Source organism: Nothobranchius furzeri, chromosome 1 (genome assembly GCF_043380555.1).
Source record: "Nothobranchius furzeri strain GRZ-AD chromosome 1, NfurGRZ-RIMD1, whole genome shotgun sequence".
In the NCBI taxonomy this organism is placed as follows: Eukaryota; Metazoa; Chordata; class Actinopteri; order Cyprinodontiformes; family Nothobranchiidae; genus Nothobranchius; species Nothobranchius furzeri.
The window spans coordinates 37,702,795-37,727,640 of record NC_091741.1 but is presented as its reverse complement, the minus strand read 5'-3'; the positions used below and the strand labels follow the sequence as shown (position 1 = coordinate 37,727,640).

Here is a 24,846-nt window from a genome sequence, read left to right as displayed (position 1 = left end):
GTTTATTGAAGTATTTTGTGTTTAGAGTTTTTGACGTCTTGTCCATGCGTAGTTCAGTTACGCTCATAGCTGCTAGCCAAAACTCTGGAGTTAAAAGTTTTCTGGCTTTACTAAAATACCTGTCTGTTCTTATTTGATTGATGGTAGTTTTACTTTCTATTAGACTCCACATGTAATCATTTGGCACGTTTCTAATTCATAATTTGTAATAATGTAATCGGCGATATTAGCATTAGCATTCCTATGGGTTTTTCCATGTATATTAGCATTGCGCTAACCACTCGCTGCCAAATTGCAGCCTTTGCGATTAGAAAATCTCCTTTCATCACATCGCAATTTAATTGCACATGCAGTTAATCGTTCAGCCCTAATATACATGCAGCTCTATGCTAAAAGTGTATTTTCAAAGAGGTAATGATGGATTTCTTTGTAAAAGTTGTCCATCTTTCCATCAGAAAGATTTGCCTGGACCAACGTAACATGATTGCGTAATTCCGTAAGGTTCATGTTCAGCCAATCAACTACTTTGACGTCATCGGCAGTCGACGGACCCCCAGCCAATTTTGCACCCGAGCAGATCTTGTACCGACACCGGCTCATCCCTAGCTGTAACCACCCTGCCCTGCCTCCTCCTCCTTGCTGCCTGCTGGCTGTGGTCACAAGCAACAACAGAGTAGTTCCCGCTGCTTCTTCGGGAAACAGCGCAAAAAAAAAAAAATCTATAAAAAGGGATCTTGCAGGCGTGGCGCTGGGATTTCAGCCGTGGCGGGCTGCCACGGCTATGCCTATGTAAAGGAAACACTGATATCGGGATTTCGGTATCGTTCAATACTGAAGGCTGCAATATCGGTACCGTATCAGAGTGGAAAAATTTGTATCGGAACATCCCTAATTAAAACTGTCAAATTGGAACATAAACTGCTGTGTATTTAAATACACCCGTTTTAAGGGTCAAATAGATTTTGAGGCTCTACACAAATAATATTTAATAGAATTAATGATTTAAAAAGTCTGCTTCATTCGTAAAGGTAAATATTTCACTTCAGCAATACTGATCTCCGCTGACCTGTATGATTTAAAACCTTTGCACAGTTGAATTAACGTTTTCTGAGAGTAATTGGAGCAGAAAAAAACTTCAGATTAGAATCAGATTAGTGAGAATGAAGGGTCACAAACCTGCTCCTGGTGGAGGACTCGCTCTCAGCATCTCTAACGCAAGCACCCCTCTAGCAGGAGGATATTAAATATTAATTATTAAGTTAAATATCGGGATGATGCTGATATGAATGTCGTGTACATCTGTGGGAACCCCCAAAAAAAGACCAGAATTTGGGATGAATCAGATATTTTTGCTAGGAGTTATTATGATGTTGTTCTATTTAACTTTTAAAATGTGCTCTAGGGTTCAGCTGTTTATAAGCACTGACATTAGTTGACTATAACTCATGAGTGGTTAAACCTTTGGCGGGTAATAAACAAAAACACAGGATGATATTTGTCGCGACGGCACCTCAAAGAGGCTCATTCAGACAGAGAGGAACCAGATGCTCCAGCAGAACCTTGGACCTGCTGGCAGTGCTCAAAGTTGTCAGCTCCTCTTGAGTTGATGCCAGCCTCCTCCAAAGGTCCCCTGGCAGAAGCTTCAGGAGCGTTTGGCTGGACAGAATTACAGCTGCGCTGCTGTCAGGTGTCTAAGTGGGTTTAATGGGCCGCTGAGATACAGAGCAGAATGGGGCTGCATTTCTCAGTGACGTGGAAAATTCCCCACTCACCTCCCACTCTCTGTTGGGTTGACGCTGGCATGAGGAACTGCTGAACATCACTTTCAGATTTTTTTGATCTACAGTTACTTTATGACGCAGCGCCACTAAAGTGTGATACACACTGTGATTCTGACATTTATAAAAGCAACAAGACAGACTTAAGGAAATAAATGATGATGTCTGGTTGCAGCTATGAAGTGTTCAGATGTTCATGTTGATGGTATGTTAAAGAAACTTTTATCTAAATTTGGTTTCTTATGTAGTCTGAATAACATGGTTTTTGTCTGCAGCCAGAAACAAAATCCTGCTTAGTGAAAATATTAGTGTGTTCATGCTTTTTCTTGTTTAATGCCACTGGCCCTTCTAGGCAACCTGCCTGTTTTTATCATATTAGACTAGCACCAGATATTAGACTAGACCAGATATTAGACTAGACCAGGTATTAGACTAGCACCACATATTAGACTAGCACCAGATATTAGACTAGACCAGGTATTAGACTAGCACCACATATTAGACTAGCACCAGATATTAGACTAGACCAGGTATTAGACTAGCACCACATATTAGACTAGCACCAGATATTAGACTAGACCAGATATTAGACTAGACCAGGTATTAGACTAGCACCACATGTTAGACTAGCACCACATATTAGACTAGCACCAGATATTAGACTAGACCAGATATTAGACTAGCACCGCATATTAGACTAGCACCGCATATTAGACTAGCACCACATATTAGACTAGCACCAGATATTAGACTAGACCAGATATTAGACTAGACCAGGTATTAGACTAGCACCACATGTTAGACTAGCACCACATATTAGACTAGCACCAGATATTAGACTAGACCAGGTATTAGACTAGCACCACATATTAGACTATCACCACATATTAGACTAGCACCAGATATTAGACTAGACCAGATATTAGACTAGCACCGCATATTAGACTAGCACCACATATTAGACTAGCACCAGATATTAGACCAGACCAGATATTAGACTAGACCAGACAGTTGACTAGCACCACATATTAGACTAGCACCAGATATTAGACTAGACCAGATATTAGACTAGACCAGACAGTTGACTAGCACCACATATTAGACTAGCACCAGATATTAGACTAGACCAGATATTAGACTAGACCAGATATTAGACTAGCACCAGATATTAGACTAGCACCAGATATTAGACTAGACCAGATATTAGACTAGACCAGATATTAGCCTAGACCACATATTAGACTAGCACCAGATATTAGACTAGACCCGATATTAGACTAGCACCAGATATTAGATTAGCACCACATATTAGACTAGCACCACATATTAGACTAGCACCACATATTAGACTAGCACCAGGTATTAGACTAGCACCAGGTATTAGACTAGACCAGATATTAGACTAGCACCACACATTAGACTAGCACCACATATTAGACTAGCACCAGGTATTAGACTAGACCAGATATTAGATTAGCACCACATATTAGACTAGCACCACATATTAGACTAGCACCACATATTAGACTAACACTAGATATTAGACTAGCACCAGATATTAGACTAGCACCACACATTAGACTAGCACCACATATTAGACTAACACTAGATATTAGACTAGCACCAGATATTAGACTAGATCAGATATTAGACTAGCACCTCATATTAGACTAGCACCAGATATTAGACTATGATTCATGATGGCGCCTGTGTTAGGCTCGGCCTCTGCTCTGTGTGCTTCGTCACCACTTTCTCGCATGATGGTGATCTGTCTGATTATATTTTTTGCCTTATCAAGTTTGTCAACAAACTGTGTCTCAGCTGTCAGTCAATACCATTATGATCGGCACACGCTTTTTCGCATTAAGGAGCCTATGCAGATTGCTTGTGTTACCTGGGACAGGTACGCCAAATTTTTCTCTCCAACTTTTGTTTGTGCCACGTCAGCACTGGAATGCTTGCGGCCCTCAAGCCGCCAAGGAGGGAGAAGGAAGCGTGGATCTAGAGCTGAAATCCAGTCCAGGCTAAGAATGGTAAATGGTCAAGGCCTGTATTTGATATAGCGCCTTCTAGAGTCCTGGAACCCCCCAAGGCGCTTTACAACACAATCAGTCATTCACCCATTCACACACACATTCACACACTGGTGGGGATGAGCTATGATGTAGCCACAGCTGCCCTGGGGCGCACTGACAGAGGCGAGGCTGCCGAGCACTGGCGCCACCGGTCCCTTCGACCACCACCAGCAGGCAACGTGGGTTGAGTGTCTTGCCCAAGGACACAACGACAGCGACAGACTGAGCGGGGCTCGAACCTGCAACCTTCCGATTACGGGGCGAGCACTTAACTCCTGTGCCACCGTCGCCCCAAAACATTATAAGAAAACATTATGGGAAAACATCTATATGGAGTGAGTCCAGATTTGCAATGAGCAAGCGATGCCTCCGACCGGTGCCAGTCTATGTGCCACAATGTGATCCAGTGGAGCCCCAAGTGCTGTCCCATGCGGTGCCACCATCGTGGCTCTCTGACCGGACTTTCCCGTCTCGATGTAGCCGTTCCATACATCCCGTGAGCGGATCCTCCAAGCTGTCCCCTACCAGGGGGAATGTGTGAACAGCGCCTGCTCTCCAGTGTGGTGCCAACCTGCCCAGAGCACATCAGCGGCCCAGTGCGCAAAGACAGCAAGGATCGCCCTGCTGAACATTCGCTCCATAGTGAATAAAACTTTCATCCTTGGAGATATGTTTAATGAAGAACATCTGGATTTCATGTTTTTGACAGAAACTTGGCAGAGGGTACAAGATCACATGCTTTTAAACGAGTTGTGCCCTCCCGGCTGTTCTGTATTTGGGACCTTTCCATGGACATTTCCAAATTGAGAGCATTTACTTCAAAATCGGACTTGGAGATGATTATCCATGCTTTTATTTCCTCTTGTGTAGATTATTGTAATTCTATCTTTACTTGTTTTAACAAATCGGATGTCAGTCGTCTCCAGTTGGTCCAGAACGCTGCAGCAAGGATTTTAACAGGAACCAATAGAAGGGCTCACATAACACCAGTTTTATCTTCTTTACATTGGCCACCGGTCAAGTTTAGAATTGATTTTAAATTTTTAGTTTTGACTTTTAGAGCTCTTAATGGACAAGCTCCACAATATTTCTCAGACCTTTTAAATTAGGGCCCGACCGATATGCTTTTTTTGGGACCGATACCGATATAAAACTTTTAACAAAGGCCGATAGCCGATATAAGGGCCGATAAACCTCCCTCACAAAAAAAGAATTAAATACAAATAAACCCTTCATTCTCTGCCTTTTTGATGCCAACTTATTTCTATGTTACACACCAAATAACTGTCTCAATAACTCACTAGGGTTTCCAATTAATGCATATAATATTTATTTAGCAATCTCAAAAACAACAGAACACACAAACTACTACTGAAGATGAGCAGATGCTGCAGATGACATCACCGGATGGATCTTTAGTGAAGTAGGCCCACACCTTACTACAACCCTCTTTTTCCATCTGTAATAAAATAATCAGATTTATTCTATTGTAGAGAGGAATGTTTTTTTTCTCATATTACCGCCCCCCCCCCTCCCCCTCCTCTCCCAGCTAGGGGGAGGAGGGGGGACTCCCTGCACAGTGTTTCATTGCTTTGTTGCCAACCCCCCCTCGCCCGTCCTCAGCTGCGACAACGGTTGTGTGCCGCCGAAGCGCCGCGAAACGGGGACCGCCTTCATTCGTCGCCCTTGTTATCCTATTCTATAGGCCACATGGGCCGCCGAAGCGCTGCGCGCTGCCGTGCAGCGATCGTTTCACCGTCTGCACTATTTTTTTCGTGAGCCGCGGGTGAACCGCGTGAGTTTGAAAAGACTGCTGAAGAGCGGAGGAAATTGTCTGAGAATATTCCAGAATGTCTTCCAGAAAAAGGCCAGCAGAAAAAGGGGAAGCAGCGTGAGCTCTGCATAGAGCGTAATGCTGCGGCAGTTTTATTTTATTTTTTCAGGTTAACTTTTCAATATGAGGCCACGAGGCACACAATTAACTTAGGAAGCATGTTGAGGGGAAACATACTTTTGTCATTGCTTATTTTACTGTTCAACTTACCACTGACACAACAACTATGCTTAAAACTGAAGACTTGCCTCCTACTTCCTCATCACCGTCATCTCTGCTTGACTGAATTGCTTCTGCTGCTCCGCTGCATGTGTGCTGTGACGGTGGCTCCACCCCCTGAGGAGTGGAGCCACACAACATGAGTTCATAAAGCTGGCGCCATCTGCTGGATAGGTAGCACAATATCGGCCATATCGGCCGTCTTTTTGGCCGATAGCCGATAGTGTTAATGACCCCTATATCGGCCGGCCGATATATCGGTCAGGCCCTACTTTTAATCCCTCACTCTCCTGGCTGCACTCTACGGTCCTCGAGTCAAAACCTACTGAAGATCCCTAAGACCAGATTTAAAACTAGAGGGGACCTGTCCTTTCAAGCTGTAGCTCCCAGACATTGGAACGCCCTGCCCCTGTTTCTTTGTGTGGCCGACTCTGTTGATTCTTTTAAAAAGCAGCTGAAGACACTTTTAGTTAGACAAGCTTCTATGTAAGTTGACCTTGTGCTCCTGTCCTGTTTTGCCTTTGTATGTATGTTGTGAAGCACTTTGTGATTTTATCTGTGAAAAGTGCTATATAAATAAAGTTTTACGTACTTACTTACTGACTTAGACTAGCACCAGATATTAGACTAGCACCAGATTTTAGACTAGCACCAGATATTAGACAAGACCAGATATTAGACTAGCACCAAATATTAGACTAGCACCAGATTTTAGACTAGCACCAGATATTAGACAAGACCAGATATTAGACTAGCACCAAATATTAGACTAGCACCAGATTTTAAACTAGCACCACATATTAGACTAGCACCACATATTAGACTAGCAACACATATTAGACTAGCACCAGATATTAGACTAGCACCAGATATTAGACTAGCACCACATATTGGACTAGCACCACATATTGGACTAGCACCACATACTATACTAGCATCATATATTAGACTAGCACCACATACTATACTAGCACCACATATTAGGCTAGCACCAGATATTAGACTAGCACCACATATTAGACTAGGACCAGCTATTAGACTAGCACCAGATATTAGACTAGCACCACATATTAGACTAGGACCAGATATTAGACTAGCACCAGATATTAGACTAGACCAGATATTAGACTAGAACAGATCGTAGACTAGACCAGATATTATACTAGCACCAGATATTAGACTAGCACCACATATTAGACTAGACCAGATATTAGACTAGCACCAGATATTAGACTAGACCAGATGTTAGACTAGCACCACATATTAGACTAGACTAGATATTAGACTAGCACCAGATATTAAACTAACACCGCACATTAGACTAGCACCAGATATTGGACTAGCACCAGATGTTAGACTAGCACCAGATATTAGACTAGACCAGATATTAGACTAGACCAGATATTAGACTAGCGCCTTTAAGTGCCTCGTGATTTTTATCTTGAGAGGCGCTATAGAAATGATACTTTCTTCTTCTTCCTCTTAGACTAGCAACATATATTAAACTAACACCACACATTAGACTAGCACCAGATGTTAGACTAGCACCAGATATTAGACGAGCACCACGTATTAGACTAGCACCACATATTAGACTAGCACCACATATTAGACTAGCACCACATATTAGACTAGCACCAGATATTAAACTAGCAACAGATATTAAACTAACACCACACATTAGACTAGCACTGGATTTTAGACTAGACCAGATATTAGACTATCACCATATTATAAACTAACACCACATCCAGATGAGCTCAGAACTCATCCACAGATGCCATTCTGATGTTTGTTGGTGGTGATAACACAAACTAACTTTTCACATAGAAGTTTAAACCAAAGCTATGTTTGCTATCTGTGGTGTAATGAGGTGTGACGACCATCTGCAGAGGTGCATAGTGGTATAGTTGGGAGCACTGTTGCCTTGCAGCTAGAAGGTTACAAGTTTGAATCCCATCTACAGCCTTTCTGCGTGGAGTATGCATGTTCTCTCCATGCATGTCTGGGGCTTCTCCCACATACATGCATGTTGTGTTAGCTGGAGACTCAGGAGTGAGAGTTTCTGTCAGCATCTCTTTCCTCCAGAATTCTTTGTCTACAAACTTCCGAAAGCAAATCTTTTAATCTTCCAAAGTGATTTGCTGCTAATCAAATTGAAAAGTGGAAGAACAGTTGAGGACTTCAGACAAGAGGGGTTTGAGGCCAGGGGCAGTGACAGATTAAAAATTCCAGGGGGAATGAGCACAATTCCAGGGGGGATAAGACTCCCTACAGAGCAGAAGTGGAACGGTTGACCACATAGTGCTCAGGGAATAATCAGCTCCTGAACACTGACAAAACCAAGGAGATGAGTGGATTTCAGGAAGAAGACAACAGACCTTCACCAACTCTTTATTCAAGGGGTCTGTGTGGAATGTGTGTCGATCTTCAGATACCTGGGAGTTCACATAACAGAGGAGCTGACTTGGGGAACCAACACAACAGTTGGCAAAGAAGGTGCAGCAGAGACTATTTTCTTAGAGTTCCCAGGACAAACATCATTCCCCAAAATCTGATGCTGTCCTTCTATCGGTGCCCTATTGACAGCATTCTGTGTTACTGCTTGGGTGTGTGGTTTTCCAGCTGCACTATAGCCCACAGGAAGACCATCAACACTGCACATAAGATCATTGTTTGTCCCTCAGCTGTGACAGCACTGAATAGTCACTGAACGGCCTTTAGCAGGCCTACCCTGATTGCAGATTTTATTGCCCTGGTTTTATTGGTTTTACTGCCTTATGCATTTTAAGGTTGAGCGTCTTGGTTTTATTTATTTATACCTAGGATTTTATGTTTATTTATGCTTATACACTAGAGGGGTGCACCTAATTTTGTTGTATTGCTTGCAATGACAATAAAGCTATTCTATTCAATTCAAAAACTGTGTGAAATGAAAAAAGACTTGACACTGGCCCGACTTGTCTGCAGTCCTAAAGTTGACAAATTGCTTCTCTGATAGAAGTTTTGTTAATGCCACCATATTTTAAAACATCGTCATTTTCCATCATTATCACAGTTTTTTCTGACATTTCTGTTATTTCACTGATGTACATCATATTTAGATGTTCCGTTTTGTCCGTATTAATTACCTATAGCAGCTTTGGCCTGTTGTTGATCTGCAAAATTACAATTGAGGATTGTAAAAAGCTGTGTTTTTGCCTAAAACCTCTATTTTCTAACAAATTTTTATCCATGTTTGAGTTTTTACATACATTTGTGATAAAGAGGCCTCCTATTTGGTCCTTTTATGCAGAGCTGGACCGTTCCTCGCCAAGCTGCAAGGCCCTGAACTAGTCTCAGTTGGCCAATTCCCATGTATTATTTTGACAAATCTATTGGTAGAGTCCGATGACATGCCAATTATCTGATGCATCCCTTGAGTAAATATCGCCCAGAAGTTGATTTTTGCCTAAATAAATCCTCATGGATTAATTTTAGTGAGTATTTGGTTTGGTTGAACAGTTTAATAGGCTAGATTCTCGGATGGAAACCTTGAGCTGAAACTAATAAATGTGATTATGTTTGTTTGTTTGTAGGAAACGTATTTAGGTGTCTACTTCATGTCCACCACCGAGCTTCTGCAGAACAGCTCAGTCCTGGCTGTTCTTCTCTTCTTGGCTTTGATTCTGCAAAGAACCTTCCTGCAGGCTTCTTATTACGTCACCATCGAGACGGGCATCAACCTACGAGGAGCACTACTGGTGAGCAAGTCATCATGGAAAATAAGACCCTTAAGATCTTGTTGCTTTGTTATGATCAGCCACCTGATGAGGCAGCAGTTCAGTCACCGTGTAGATGTCTTGTTGGATTCAAAATTTGAGGAAGTGTTTAAAAGTCCTCAGGATTGATTGTAAATTGAGGTTTTGAACATTTCTGTGAAGCTTGAATGAATTTGTGGCTCTTGACTGACGAGTGCTAGATAGTGCTCCATCAGGGGACTCCATTGTCCTGCTGGGGGACTTCAATGCTCACGTGGGCTATGACAGCATGACCTAGAGGGGTGTGATTGGGAGGAACGGCCCACCTGATCTGAACTCGAGTGGTGTTTCGTCCGATCGATAGTTGAATCTCAGATTGAGGAGGAGCAATGTGGTTTTCGTCCTGGCCGTGGAACTGTGGACCAGCTCTATTCCCTTGCAAGGGTGATGGAGGGGGCATGGGAGTTTGCCCAACCAGTCCACATGTGTTTTGTGGATTTGGAGAAGGCTTATGACCGTGTCCCCAGGGGCACCCTGTGGGGGACGCTCCAGGAGTATGGGGTCAGTAGCTTTCTGCTAAGGGCCATTCAGTCCCTTTACCAGAGGAGCGTGAGTTTGGTCCGCATAGCCGGTAGTAAGTCGGACCTGTTCCCGGTGAGGGTTGGACTCCGCCAGGGCTGCCCTTTGTCACCGGTTCTGTTCATTACCTTTATGGACAGAATTTCTAGGCGCAGCCGTGGTGTGGAGTGTGTCGAGTTTGGTGGCAGGAGAATCTCGTCTCTACTTTTTGCGGATGATGTGGTCCTCCTAGCTTCATCCAGCTCTGACCTTCAACTCTTGCTGGGCAGGTTCGTGGCCGAGTGTGAAGCGGCTGGGATGAGGATCAGCACCTCCAAATCTGAGACCATGGTTCTCGACCAGAAAAGGGTGGCTTGCCAACTCCGGGTCGGGAGAGAGGTCCTACCTCAAGTGGAGGAGTTTATCTCGGGGTCTTGTTCAAGAGAGAGGGATGGAGGGAGCGGGAGATCGACAGGCGGATTGGGGCAGCGTCTGCAGTGCTTCGGATGCTGAACCGGCCGGGGCGCGCCTCGAGTAGTGCCCGGGCAGTGCTGGGGGTTTCTGCCCTCTGCCACTGGGCGTCATGGGCCGGTGTCCTGGCTGCTGCCGTGGATCTGTTGCTGCCAGGGCAGATGGCTCCGCTGATGATGTGTCGTTCATTACCTGACCCATCTGAACTCAGCCTATTGTTTACTCAGTTGTTCACGAGCGTGTGTGTGTGTGTGTGTGAGAGTGTGTGTGTGTGTGTGTGCATGGACGAGCGTGCGGGTGATTGTATGTCCACTTTGGAAGTTGGGTGCGGGAGGGGAACCGTCGTTTTTAATTGTTTTATACTTGGGGAGGGGGGCTGGGATGGGAATATGGGACCTATGGGGCCATTTTAATCTGTAAAGCACTTTGAGTTGCATTTTTTGTATGAAAAGTGCTATATAAATAAAGTTGATTTGATTTGATTTGTTGTGGTGATGAAGGAGCTGAGCCAGAAAGCAAGGCTCTCGATTTACCAGTCCATCCACCGCCCAGTCCTCAACTGTGGTCATGAGCTTTTGGTAATGACTGAGAGAACAAGATCGCGGATGCAAGTGGCCAAAATGAGTTTTCTCTGCAGGGTGGCCGGGCTCAGCCTTAGGGATAGAGTGAGGAACTCAGACATTCGGGAGAGACTCGGAGTAGAGCCACTGCTCCTCCATATCGTGAAGAGTCGGTTGAGGTGGTTTTGGCATCTTGCTAGGATGCCTCCTGGACGCCTCCCCAGGGAGGTGTTTCAGGCCCCCTGGTCAGCCCAGGACATGTTGGAAAAAGTATATCTTCAAACTGGCCCGGGAACGCCTTGAGGCCCTAACAGAGGAGCTGGTGGAGGTGGCCGGGGAGAGGACGGTCTGGAACTCCCTAGTTGGGATGCTGCCCCTACGACCCGGATCCGAATAGGCAGAAAAAGACGAGATGAGACGAACCAAACAATATAAACGAACATCACTACAGCGCCATGTTAAGCCTGATTTATACTTCTCTGTCTGTGTCGGTGCGGAGACTCACCGAAAATTGTAAACACCTGCTGAAACTGACAGAGACCGCAAGCTTTTGATTGGTCAGGACGCCGCTTCCTGTATATTCGTCACCAGCACCTCTGTAGCTCCGTTAAAAAGTAAACCGATATTTAGCGGCAGACCCAGAACAGATTGAAGAACGCGTCGAGAAAAAAGTCAGAAAATATGAACATTTATTTACCCATGAGTGGAAGAGTACAAAATACGGAGCAAACACGGACGGAAACGACAGGAAATGTGGGTTTGGAGGTGGCGGCTGCATGAAGAGGTGGAGGAAGAAGTAGGAGAAGAAAAGATCTTTTCTGTAGCGCCTCTCAAGATAATAATCACGAGGTGCTTCACAAAAACAAAAAATTTAAAAATGTAAAAGAGAATTTAGAAAATGATTAAAATATATATTTAGAATGAGCAAAAAATAGACAATTGTGATTAAAAATGTAAAGAAAGAGAGAGAGTGAATAGGAAAGATGGAAATAGTGGATCCTGAGGAAGGTGGAATAGGTGGGGAGAGCAGAACAAGGAGAGGGTGATGAAGGTCACACAAAAGCCAGCCTGAACAGGTGAGTTTTCAGCTGCTTTTTAACGGAGACCACTGAGTCCACTGATCTCAGGCTCAGGGGGCGAGAGGTCCAGAGTCTGGGCCACAGCAGCAAATGATCTGTCACCTTTGGTCTTTAGCCTGGTGTGCTGCACAACCAGTAGGCTTTGGTCACTGGACCTCAGGGACCTGTAGTTTTCATACTAAGATGTAAGATGGTGCTTGTCCATGTAAGGCCCTATTGACCAGAACCAGGATCTTAAAATGAACCCTGAAGGTGTCCGTGTTATAAAGTCTCAGAATTATATAAACACATTAGTAAATACTCTATCGGAGACCGTTTGCATGAGTGTTCTGGTGGCAGGATACCACAGAACAGCGCTACACCCTCTGTTGTCCTGGAGGGGAGTTGCTTTGCAACGCTCCTCTGTCTGAACAGAAGTTCGAATGTGAAAACCTTTCCAACACTCCGTGTGCGTCTCTCCGTTGCGAAGCTCATGGAGAAGAATAAATCAGGCTTTAACCCGAAGTCTTCTCTGTAAATGTGTTGATGACCAGGCGATGATTTACAACAAAATCCTGCGTCTGTCCACTTCTAACATGTCGATGGGCGACATGACGCTGGGCCAAATAAACAACCTGGTGGCCATAGAGACCAATCAGCTGATGTGGTTCCTCTTCCTCTGCCCCAACCTCTGGGCTATGCCCGTTCAGGTATGTTAAACTAAGCAGTATCAGTATCTATCAGAATCGATAACTAAGTTCAAACTGTTGTTTCCCTTTGCTTTCAGATTGTGATGGGGGTGATCCTGCTTTACTACCTGCTGGGTTGGAGCGCTTTGATAGGAGCATCTGTCATCGTTCTACTGGCTCCTGTTCAGTATCTTATTGCTACAAAGCTGGCAGACACACAGAAATGTACTCTAGTAAGCTCTGAATCTACGATTTTTCTCTGCTTCTCTGTGTAACGTGCTTGTGGAGACCTTCAAACGCTAAAGCACAACCCAGAGGTTTTCCCTTTAGTCTCTAAACAGTTTTCTTTCCTTTCAGGAACACTCCACTGACCGGCTGAAGAAGACAACAGAGATTTTAAAGGGCATAAAGCTGCTGAAGCTCTACGCCTGGGAGGACATCTTCTGTGACAACGTGGAGCAAACCAGAGGCAAAGAGCTCACCAGCCTCAGGACGTTTGCTTTCTACACATCCATGTCCAGTAAGATGAGAATCTGCAACACCAGGAGATATAAGGATATTCTGCTGCATGAAGGACGTTTTTCAGAAGCTCTTTAATCCTGATGTTCCTGAAACACCTCCTTTGTTCTCAACCAAAGCTCCTCTGAAAGGGATGAAACACTGTAAATGTTTTCTGTTATGACTAGTGTTGAAAAATTTTCACAGTTAACAGAATTATCGCAGGATTTCAAAAATACGCAGAAAGTTCTCTTACAAACTAAAGTTATCAGCATTACTGGGCTTCCCATCAATTATATTAAAGTGCTTTATGAGTGGAAGCATTCGTTATTAGTAATATCAAATAAGAATTATAGTCTGCAGGAGCAAACCACAATGCCTCCAGTCTGATGGGTTTGTAAGTTATCGTAATGTTCTAAATGCTCTTAGAGGTGTTTTTGGTTGAGAATGTGCATTTGTACTGAGCTTTTATTGTGAAGGTTATTTAAGGATGTTGTGTCTCAGTTTCATGTGTCTTTTTAATGAATTCAGCTTAAAATTGCTGCTACGGTGTGTCTTACGGAAGCGTTGTGGCAGCATGGCAATCTGGCAGCTTTGCGGCTTTTGTGGCATCACGCTTGGCACTAATATTACCGGAACGCCGGACTTCTGAATGAAGATTCCGCCTTGGCGCAACAGAGGGTGGTGTCATGATAACGTGTGGAATTACCGTCGAACCCTGGCTGTCAACTATATCGAAAAAGAAAGTTAACACAGGCGGTAAGTTAGAACCAGCTGAGATGATAAACTGGAGCGATGCAGAGCTCCGGGAGCTTTTCTCATTAAAGCTGGAGCTCAGATCACCAGACAGTTCTCGGGGATTGTGGCGGACAGACACCTTCAGGAGCAGCTTGTCAAAAAACTTAAGGAGCACGGCTTCAATCGTGATAAAATGTAAGTTATGGGACTTCCGGTTTGTACGTCACCAAGATGGCAGTGACGTGGCGGAGCTCTCTCCAAGACCTGAGAAATTAATAACATTTATCCTGTTAAAACTGTGCGAACTCGTCCTCGAAGATGGAATAATGAGGGGATAAGAGGATTACACCAGAACTACAGCGCAGTAGGAGCAAAAGGGAGGGCGCTTCAACCAGACGAACTATCGCTAGCTGCTCGGCTACGGCTAACTAGCTTAGCTGCTTTACATGAAGCTCCGCACTGAGCGATTTAATCCCACCGAGAAGAAAATATGACCGATATGGAAGTGATACTCAAGGAACTGAGGGATTTTCGACAAGAAAGTAAGGAGAGTTTGGGGGTGATTAAGGAAGAAATGGTTAAGATGAGCGCTAGAATGGACGAGGCAGAAGTACGCATTGAGAAGGCAGAGGAGAGAATTCAGAATGCTGAGAAGGCCGTGGCAGAAATGCTAAAGCTACAAGTGAAGCTGGAGGACAAACTACTGGACCTGGAAAAACGTTTGAGGAGGGATAACGTTCGTATCTATGGTGTGCCAGACATGGCGAAGGACTCCTCCATAATGAGTGAGTTTGTGGAGAAGTTGTTACGTGAAGGGTTGGAGATTCCCCAGAGCGAGGAATGTCGTTCTCACTAACCTTGCAAAGAGACGTTTTCTTCAGGATATGGTCCAAATGGACTGAATATATTAAGCCTGTAACATCTGAGTTCTTTTTTTGTGAAGTATACAGCGCTGTAAAGGTGCATTAAAAGCACAAATAATATGGCAATGACTTGGCTGCCCCATCACCCATACAGTTCTGATGTTCATGCAACAAAAGTTAAAAAGTGATAAAGCAACAGAACATATTCAATGTCATGAGTAAATGTACAACCCTATATGCTTTTCTTCAATAAAAGATCATTAAAAAAACTAAGTTATTTCCAAGCTGAAAGGAAGTCCATGATCTTTTGTGGAAAGCTTGTGATCCTGCTACGTTACCGCCACAGTCTGACCACTTATGGATGACCGAAGGCTCCCTGATGCTGCCTCAGCTTTGCTCCAAATTGGCGCTATTGTTTTATGAAAGAGGGTTAAAAAATGGCAGCTGGACTTGGCATACCAAATAGCTTCAAATGTTAGTCTTTCAAATAAGATCTGGTCACTCATAACTTCTAGTTACAGCAGCAAAACAGATTCAGGGACTTTGGCTGATTTTCAGACATGTTTTTAGGCAGATAAGTTTCTCAAGTGAGATCCATCCATCCATCCATCCATTGTCCACTCATCCAGGGTTGGGTTGCAGGGTCAGCTGCTTAAGCAGAGAGGCCAAGACTTCCCTCTCGCCAGCCACTTGGGCCAGCTCCTCTGGGGGAATCCCAAGGCGTTCCCTGGCCAGGTGAGAGACAGTCCCTCCAGCGTGCACTGGGTCTACCTTTAGGTCTCCTCCCAGTTGGACGTGCCCAGAAAAATCTCACCAGGGAGGCGTCCAGGAGGCATCCTAACCAGATGCCTGAGCCACCTCAACTGGCTCCTCTTGATGTGGAGGAGCAGCGCATCTACTCCGAGCCCCTCCCGGATGACCGAGCTTCTCACCCTATCTCTAAGGGAGAGCCCAGCCACCCCGCGGAGAAAACTAATTTCTGCCGCTTGTATCCGCGATCTCCTTTCTCAAGTGAATTATTAAATTTTTAATTAACTTTGCTTCCAGAAAACGGGATATAAACATTTAAAATGGCAGAATTCACTTTAAAAGTTTGATGCAACAAATTATTATTTTGATAACTGACTACTTACCAAATATCTGGCGATAATTCTAATGATGCGTAGTTCATCACACCAGCATGAAGCTGCTAATACAACCAGACATTGCTTGCTGAGGTGTGCTTGTTGTTGCCCTGCGGTAACATAGTCGTTCACTGAAGAGGAATGGGAATTTTTAGCACTAACGTAGCATTATAATAGAAAACGTCAGGGCTGGTAACGCTACACCAAACACATGACACAGGTGTGCTAAGGGGGATGACATCACCATAGCTGCTGTTAACGGTGCAGCTATCTGTTGGTGTGTTCTTCTTTTACGACGCCCTACTTCCATGGCAGCCAGGTTCAATCGTTCAGATTTTTCTCACGGTTCTTGACTACATGAAAGTTTGGTGATTTAAAATGATATAATGATAAATAAATGACATAATGATAAATAATGATGAGGGTTTAATAGATGAAGAAACTCCACTGAAGATCAGTTGGGTTTTCCAAAGGTGGTTTGAGGAATTTGTATCTCCTAGAAACTTTTCAGAAAACATGTTTGGAAAAAAAAATCTGTTTATGTGTGAATTAACGTTTAGTCAGAAGATATTTTTCATTTTTCTGTTATATTAGTGAGTTATTTTTATTTTTTTTTTTAGAAAAAAAAATCTTTAAATTTCTTTTAAAAATTGTTTCCTCTTTGTGCAGTTTTCATGAATGCTGCAATTCCCATCGCTGCTGTTCTTGCTGTAAGAGAATTTTACATTTCATTTTGACTCTTATTTGTTAAAAGTCCAGTTATATTATTGTTTATAGCCATAGGAGTCGCTGAACACAAAGGAGCAGAGGTAAAACATGAAATCCTTTCTTGTAGACGTTTGTGACGCATCACTTCCTGGATAAAACTGGTCCCACTTCCTCTGAGGCATTCGCAGCGCTGGCGTTGTTCCACATCCTGGTCACTCCGCTCTTCCTGCTCTCAACTGTCGTCAGATTTGCCGTTAAGGCCCTCGTCAGGTGAGTCTCTGTGGAAGCAGCTGATGGGGTTGTTGTGAAAGAGAAGATCACTAAACAAGGAAAACAAACTGGTCAAGATCTAATTAAAGGAAAGATGACAGAAGAGACGAGGAACTCTAAGCTCCTCTGAGATTACGGCGATTGAAATCTCGCTTCTCACATAGTCGTGTTTGTTCCCGCAGCGTCCAGAAACTCAGCGAGTTCCTCCAGAGCGATGAAATCGGAGATGACAGCTGGAGAAACGGGGACATATCCGTCTCCTTGGATTCAGGGAAAAAGCTTTTGGGGATGGTGAGTATCGTAGCAGGTCTCTCAGCAACACCATTAACAGTTTATACGTTTATACCAAGCCTAAAGGCTTAGAGGTTGTTCAGGCCAGCTAGTCGGAAAATCCAGTACTCAGATGTGCAGAAGCAGCAAAACAAAATAAACCTTTGATTGCAGACTGACCTCAATACGTTCATGCAAACGTTTTAGAAAAATGCTTTAGATTTAGGCTATTTAAGGGAGAAACGTTAACCCCTTAACATTCCAGCGTCCCGCCCATGGGACCAAACCTCATTAAACCTGAAAATTTAAGGGGTTAATTAACTCAATCAGAAAACTCACGCTTGGATTATGAAGCCCGTTTTAAATGAATAAACCTTCACCAGAGTGCTGAACATAAAAAATTATGTCATGATAAAAAAAAAAAACATGAGTAAACAATACTAATCAACATTAAATGTGCTGATGTGGTAGCCTGGCCAGCCACGACCCAAAACCACCCAGTCGTGGGGCAGAATGTGCGATTTTCTTTCAAACTGTCGACTTGCATTTGGACAACGTTAGGACCAGTCAGAGAAATGAACACCTTGACTTTTTCATTGCTACGTCAGTCAGTCAGGGGGCAGTGCGCCAAACACCGTTGGAGAAGAAGTTACTTCCTGTTTTCATATAAAGGACTTCAAACTCTCAAAGAAAAGCCCCACGAATAAAAGTTGATGGCAAAGCCGTTTGAAATGGGCACCGTTCCTGAGCTGATGCCATATTTGTAGTTTTGGTAGGTCTGCAGCTGTCGAACATTTTAGTATTCCAGTATTCTCTCAAATCCTCCATTGATGAATCCAGTATTCTATTTGATTACGTTTCAAGTGAAACAAGATTGTTGTCTGCTGCTAAAAATCAGGGGCGGCTTCAGCCCGGCTACTTGGGCTGAAGCCCCGGATCTTTCATGATAAGCCCCGGATCTAAATCGCGGAAGTAACATGCAGTACCAAAGTCCAACAGAGAGGGCGCAGCTGGCAGTAGTTTGTATACAGCCTGCCTGAGCCTCCACCACTGAAGAAGAAGCCCTTCAGCAGCCGGCTTCTTCTGCACTCTCTGCCTGAAACGCATGAGTGAAGATGGACATGACCTTTTTTAGACAAAAAGTACAACGACAGAACCCCAGCTTTTATGAGACTGGTGTTGACTCAGGTTTGTGAGTCTTATTTGAAAATATTTGTTGTGCTGCTGGTTTGCCTAAAGTTAGCTTACTATCAGGTAAAGTTGTTGGAGAAAGAAAGGGAATATTTACTATCATCTCACACTAAACACTAACAGGAACAATACTTTGCCCTGAATATGCTTAATATGTAGCTTCAGATTAAAAATTATGTGGTACAAGACATATGATGTTGACTAGTGCGTGTCACGTGTGTGTGCGCGCGTGTGTGCGTGTGCGCGTGCGTGCGCACGTGTGTTAAGCCCCGGATGTTCTTCAGTCCTAAATCCGCCCCTGCTAAAAATATCAAAATAAAACAGGAAAATGATAAAAGGCTCAATAATATATTTTCAATTGGTGTTGTCTAGTGCCCAGCTGATATTTATAATTAATAAATATTTAATGGAACAAACTTTGACTCACATTTTAGGTATGCATTAATCTCATCCTAGTCAAAATAACATCTAAATATATTCACATATAATCAGTAGAATTTATTTATTTTATTAACATGTTCAGTAGAAAGCTACTGGAAATGCTAATAACATTACATTTCTACTGGTAACAATGTGCTTGTCGTATATATATTTTATTATGTACAGGTTGGCAACATTATCCAGTCTAAATTGTATTCAAATGTAAACGTGTTTGTGAATTATATGCTACATCAGCTTGAGCTTGACCCGCTGCGGTGGATGGGGGCAGCGGCTCTGGCTCGCACCACTGCAGACATCTACACATAAATAGGATCTTCCGCTGGTGGAGTTTAGTCATTCACAAACATCACGTTTTTTCCGAACCACACTTGCTCGTGAGAATGCTACCCGTTAGCTTAGCGTTAGCAATTCTTCTCATAGTTTAACTCTTGATCCCAAACTCTGGACCGTTTCTGCCTTTTCCAATGGTTTGTGTCTTTGCTGGTTTCTCCATTTTCCTCCACTGCACCTAGATTACCATGTAATGGTAAAATTAGTTCAGACTGTGGAGAGCACATTTAACGAAGCTTCGAATCGGTAAAAAATTAATCGAGGAATTTAATTAATCGAACCATGCGATGATACGTTTCAGCCTTAGAGCAAAGCCCTCCCAACAAACGAAGAGCACTGTGATTGGCCCTTCACAAAACAGCTCAGGCCAATGGTAGACCTGCTGAGGCTACAGTGGAGCATGGCTAGAGCAACCTGCAGAGTTAAAGGGGAACTGGGCAGTTTTGGTTGCTTTTAGCACCGCCTAGCGTTCGTTTGTGAAACCAAAAGTAAAACCTATTTCTTCGCTAAGCGTTTGTCTTTTTATCACCTTAATCCAGGGCCGGTATCCAGCTAATTTTGTTTTTAACCCTGCTTCAACTCATCTAATTTTAATTAGGTGATCAACAGACTTCTGCAGAACCTGATGAGCTGCTGCACAAGTGATTCAAGCACTGAATCAAGTGTGTTGGACCAGAGAAACCACTAAAACGTGCTGATACCGGCCCTCGAGGCCTGGAATTTAATAGCCCTGCCTTAATCAAACAGCTGAAACATCTCCCCAGCCTTCCTTAGTGTCTACAGGAGTGAATCATCACTAAAGTAAACAAATCAGCTGTGTTCATGATCTAAAACATGCAGGAAATGTGCTGAAGCCAGACTGCAGAACAGGTGGGCCAGCTCAGTGAAGTCCCAACAGAGCAGACCAGCAACTGTGAAGTTGCAAGTGGAATATTCTGGTCACAGGGGGCGAGGGGGGCTGTGTGGCCTTTGATTAACCCCGTACAGGGTCGTTTTAGCAGTGACTGGTTCAAGAAAATGATTTTAAAGTATGAAAAACTTTGCAAAGTATCCCTTTAAATGTTTTGCTACTGTCTAGATCTCTAGGCTAGAGATTTGCTGGAGTTCAGCCTTACCAGAGTGAAGCCCAGGTCAGCTGACCTAAAGGCTCAGTGGCCTCTGGTCTTCTGCCTGGTTTTAGGGAACAGCCGTAGAAAAGATCAGTTTAAGTATAAAGAATTGCAGAAACCTCAGTGGCGGGGTCTCAGGTGGTTCTGACCCAACCCAAACCAAATCATTCCTCTCTGGATCTAACTGGGAACTCTGGTTTTCCTCTCAGGATTTAATGTCCTTCAGTCTCCACTAATACACCCAGCTGGTCTTCGGGAATCGGGAGGTTTTTACCAGGGCTCAAAAAGATTACCAGCACAATAAAAAGCCTGAATAATCTAATTAAAACCTTATAGCAGTCATTTTAAACATGGCAGGCAAGGGCTCTGGAAGTAACAACATGTTTGTGTCATATTACCAGAAATTAAAACAAGACCAGTTCTAAAATGTCCGTATTTCCTCTTCACCCTCTGTTGTCCCTCTGAAGACCAAAGCCATCAACAGGAAGCAGCCGATGCGTTACCAGATGGACAACTACGAGCAGCCAAGCAGGCGGCTGTTGAGACCCACGGAGACGGAGGATGTGGCCGTAAAGGTCAGAGTTAAAGGTCATAAGTTGTGAAAGAGTTAGAAAAAGAAGAGGGAGAGAATCTCAAGCTGCACGAGAAGAACAATTGAAGCTTTTTGGCCAGTTTTTAATCTTTAGAACTGGGCAGAAACGGAAGAATCTGTTGGTTATTTTAGGTTATAAGAGAACCACGAAGCTCTGTTGAGCATGAAGTCCATATAAAAGTGTGTCAGGATCATGTTTAATGTCATGCATTCAGTGTGTCTAAACCGCTGGTTGTTGGTTGCTTCTGGGTCAAACCTAATAAGAACCAGAGCCTGATTAGTAAAATCAAAGCGGAGGTTTGTTTTCTACCAGGACTTTTCATGTGACATGTGTTTATGTGCACGGACTCCCTGTCTCCTCAGGAAGTGTAGAATTCACACGAGAATTTGTTGTCCCTTGAAGGGTCTTGTGAAAGTGTCCAGATTGTTTCTCAGCCCCTCCGTGAAGGCTCCTCTTCCTGTCTCCTCCCTGTGGAGTGACGCTACCGTCCAGACGGCTGACCACTTATTAAAGTTGAATATGTCGTTGTGTTCCCACACTGAGCAGCCCATGACCTGTCAGTGAGGGGTGTTGCAGCTTCTTATTGGCCAAACTTTATATTGCTCTTGTAGAATAGAGTAGAGTTGAATAGAATAAATGATAAATGACCTGCACTTGTATAGCGCCTCTCAGAGTAAGGACTCCAAAACGCTTTACACTACAGTGTATCATTCATCCATTCACACACACATTCACACGCTGAATAGAGTAGAGTAGAATAGACTGTATTGATCCCACAATGGGGAAATTCACTTGTTACAGCAGCACCAACACTTGTTAGGATAATTTGAAGTAAAATAATAACAAAAGTACATGTATGTACTGGGGCTGCTGCTAACGACTATTTTAATAGTGGACTAGTCACCGATTATTGAAATGATTAGTCTTAAGTTTAGCATGAGATTGCTTTAATTATGTGAAAAATGATAATAAACACAAGAAAGATGGGTACTTCAATGGAAAATGCATATTTTATTGAACTTTGCTGCTGATAGGCCAATTCATACTAAAAGTAAATAAAAATGTCTTACATCAAGTAGGCACAGTGCCCAGTCAGTACAGACATAAATGCATAAATAAAATTAAAATATTTTTTTCAGGCACAGTCAGGCATAACATTAAATCTCTCTTTTTTAAAAGCGAAAATACGTTTAAAAAAATGTACATCCAAAACGTTTTGGCTTTCGTGTAATTTAAGTCTTACCGAGGTGAGTCAGACTCCGTTTCATTCAACTGTCCGACGTGCTTTCTCTTTAAGTGTTCGTGCATCACCGAGGTGCTGCCGTGATACGTGAGGACTGCTTTGCAAATAATGCAGGTCATCTTTTTACTCGCCAAATCCAGGCTAGAATGCTCCCAAACTTTAGATGTTTGGTACACGTAGCTGCTGTGTCGGACGCCGCCATTTCTGTTTGCTGGCGCTCAGCAGAGAAGCTATTGTGCACGTGCGACTCTCGGCAGAGATTGTAATAAAGTGACATGCCTCACTCTGTCGGAAAAAACACGTCTGGCGACAACGTCAACAATGAAATTCATTGTCGACTCTTTCTGTTGTAGATATTTGTTGACAACGTCGACGAACCGTTGCAGCCCTAGTATGTACACATAGGTAGGAATCTAATCTAAATGAAAAAACTTGGGTTCTAAACTATGCAGCATATTGCATGGAACAAGGACATACTATGTAAATATGGTATTGCACAAGTATTGAACACATACTGAATATTGCATTGGTGTTATTTGTACCAGGACAATGCCAGTGCAGCTTAAACTGAAGAGTTGTACACTCTTTCTGCAGAGGGGATGAAATATCTACGTTAGCGTTCTGTGAGTCCATCTCTGCCGAGTGTGTGTTTGGACTCCATTGGGCCAAACCAGTAAAATGGCTTTAGATGAGTTAGTCTCTAAACTGCTGAATCTAAATAGTTGGCTTTTTTTATTTGAAATTACAAGGTGAAAATCAGAAAACAAGGACAAAATGTTTAAATGTAAAAACATAGATGTGTGGTAAAGTTTTGGCCCTGGATTTTTAAAATGTTTGCTATGAAACTTAACTACTGGTGATCGCTACTGTCTCCTTTTGTTTTAAACAGATGGTCTTGAGTGTACCAGACACACAGGAATATCACTAAAATGCTCCTAGGTAGGGAGGCATTTTAGAAACAATCTGGCAAAACGATGTATTTATTACAATAGACGATACAGTACATTGCGATACTAACAACAGGCGATATTTGTAATTTGTAAGACTGAATTTAAATAGAAAACTCAGGCCAGACGTAGGGCTGGGCAGTAAATCAAAAATGTATCATTATCGAAATTACTGACTCTAACCGATATCATTTTTTCCTTGTCAATAAAAGCTGTACCACCTCAAGTCATGTGACAACGTGACTCAACGTAATACATGCACCCCATCTAATTAACAACTTTTGTTTCTTAGCATACATGTGGTTAGCGTCCATTTATTGTTATCGAGGTGAAACCCTCAATATACCGTGATACTGATTTTAGGCACTATGGCTCAGCCCTAGCCAGATGCTTCCAAGGCACAGACAGTGTTATCATGAGATATCGTTGATGCGTCAGAATGATGGTGGTAAAAACTGCTGCCACCTAGCAGGTTGAATTGCACCACACAAAAGAAATATAGGCAAGGCAGCTTTATTTGTATAGCACATTTCAAAGGCAATTCAATGTGCCTTACAGAAGCAAAAACAGCAAACACAGTTAATCAAACAAAGAAATTTAGATATTAATTTAAGATTTAACAAACAGATAAAAGGCATAGTCAAAAGGGTAGCAGTTACAGTGCAGAAAGTGCAGCATTGAAACATTCATTCAAAGGCTGATGAATACATGAAGGTTTTTAATTTTGATTTAAAACTCACTTGGAGCTAAGTTGAGAAATAGCTTCCATCCTAGACTTATTTCCAAAGACAATAACTTCAGTCTTGTCTTTGTTTACCTGGAGGAAACTTGATTGCTTCCAGTCATTAACTTGCTCTAGGCACTGACAGGATGAGTCTAGGGGACCAGATTCACTAGGTGATAGAGCTAGGTAGATCTGGGTTTCATCTGCATAACTGTGGTAGGCGATGTTGTTGTTTATGACCTGGCCCAGTGGCAGCATGTAGAGATTAAAAGGCAGTGTTCCAAGCATCAAGCCTTGGGGTGCACTGCATGGCAGGACAATTTGCTTTGATTTGTGTTCACCAATGGAAACAACATAACTCCTGTCTGCGAGGTATGATTGGAACCAACTATAGCCTAGTGAACTAGACCAAATTCTTGCTTTGCAAAGTTTGGTCTAGGCATGCTCCATTGGAACCTCCACAGCTCCTACCAGGACTCTGGCTAGCCAATCACAGCTCTCTAGAGGGGTTTCAAACACACAAAGAGCTGTGATTGGTCCATAATGGTGGACCAATCATAGTGCTCTATCTGCTTAGTGAACAAATCACAGAGCTTTATCCGCTTTGTGGGCCAATCAGGGCACTCTACATGCCTGGTGGGTGGGATGATGCAACAGAGTGAAACAAGAGTATGTCACATTTATTGTCCAGTGGAATGCGGAGATCATTTGAAAGACAACGGTAGAACCCGCCCCACAACCGAGAGCTGTCAATGGAGCGTGGCCAGACTAAATAATACATTTATTTAGTCTGGCTTGCCAGGCTGAACCAACTA

At 43.2% G+C, this 24,846-nt stretch overlaps 1 protein-coding gene across 12 annotated transcripts in view; it reads left to right on the top strand.

The window, feature by feature from the left end:
- Positions 1 to 24,846, top strand: part of abcc9 (ATP-binding cassette, sub-family C (CFTR/MRP), member 9) — a 140,621-nt gene that overhangs the window by 29,485 nt on the left and 86,290 nt on the right. For all 12 annotated transcript variants that reach the window (XM_070544945.1, XM_070544760.1, XM_054739817.2 and 9 more), the window contains 8 exons: positions 9,485 to 9,649; positions 12,848 to 13,003; positions 13,081 to 13,215; positions 13,340 to 13,502; positions 16,875 to 16,915; positions 17,041 to 17,183; positions 17,366 to 17,474; positions 20,992 to 21,099. In XM_070544945.1, coding sequence (XP_070401046.1) covers positions 9,485 to 9,649; positions 12,848 to 13,003; positions 13,081 to 13,215; positions 13,340 to 13,502; positions 16,875 to 16,915; positions 17,041 to 17,183; positions 17,366 to 17,474; positions 20,992 to 21,099 — 1,020 coding nt within the window. The remainder of the gene's footprint in view (positions 1 to 9,484; positions 9,650 to 12,847; positions 13,004 to 13,080; positions 13,216 to 13,339; positions 13,503 to 16,874; positions 16,916 to 17,040; positions 17,184 to 17,365; positions 17,475 to 20,991; positions 21,100 to 24,846) is intronic.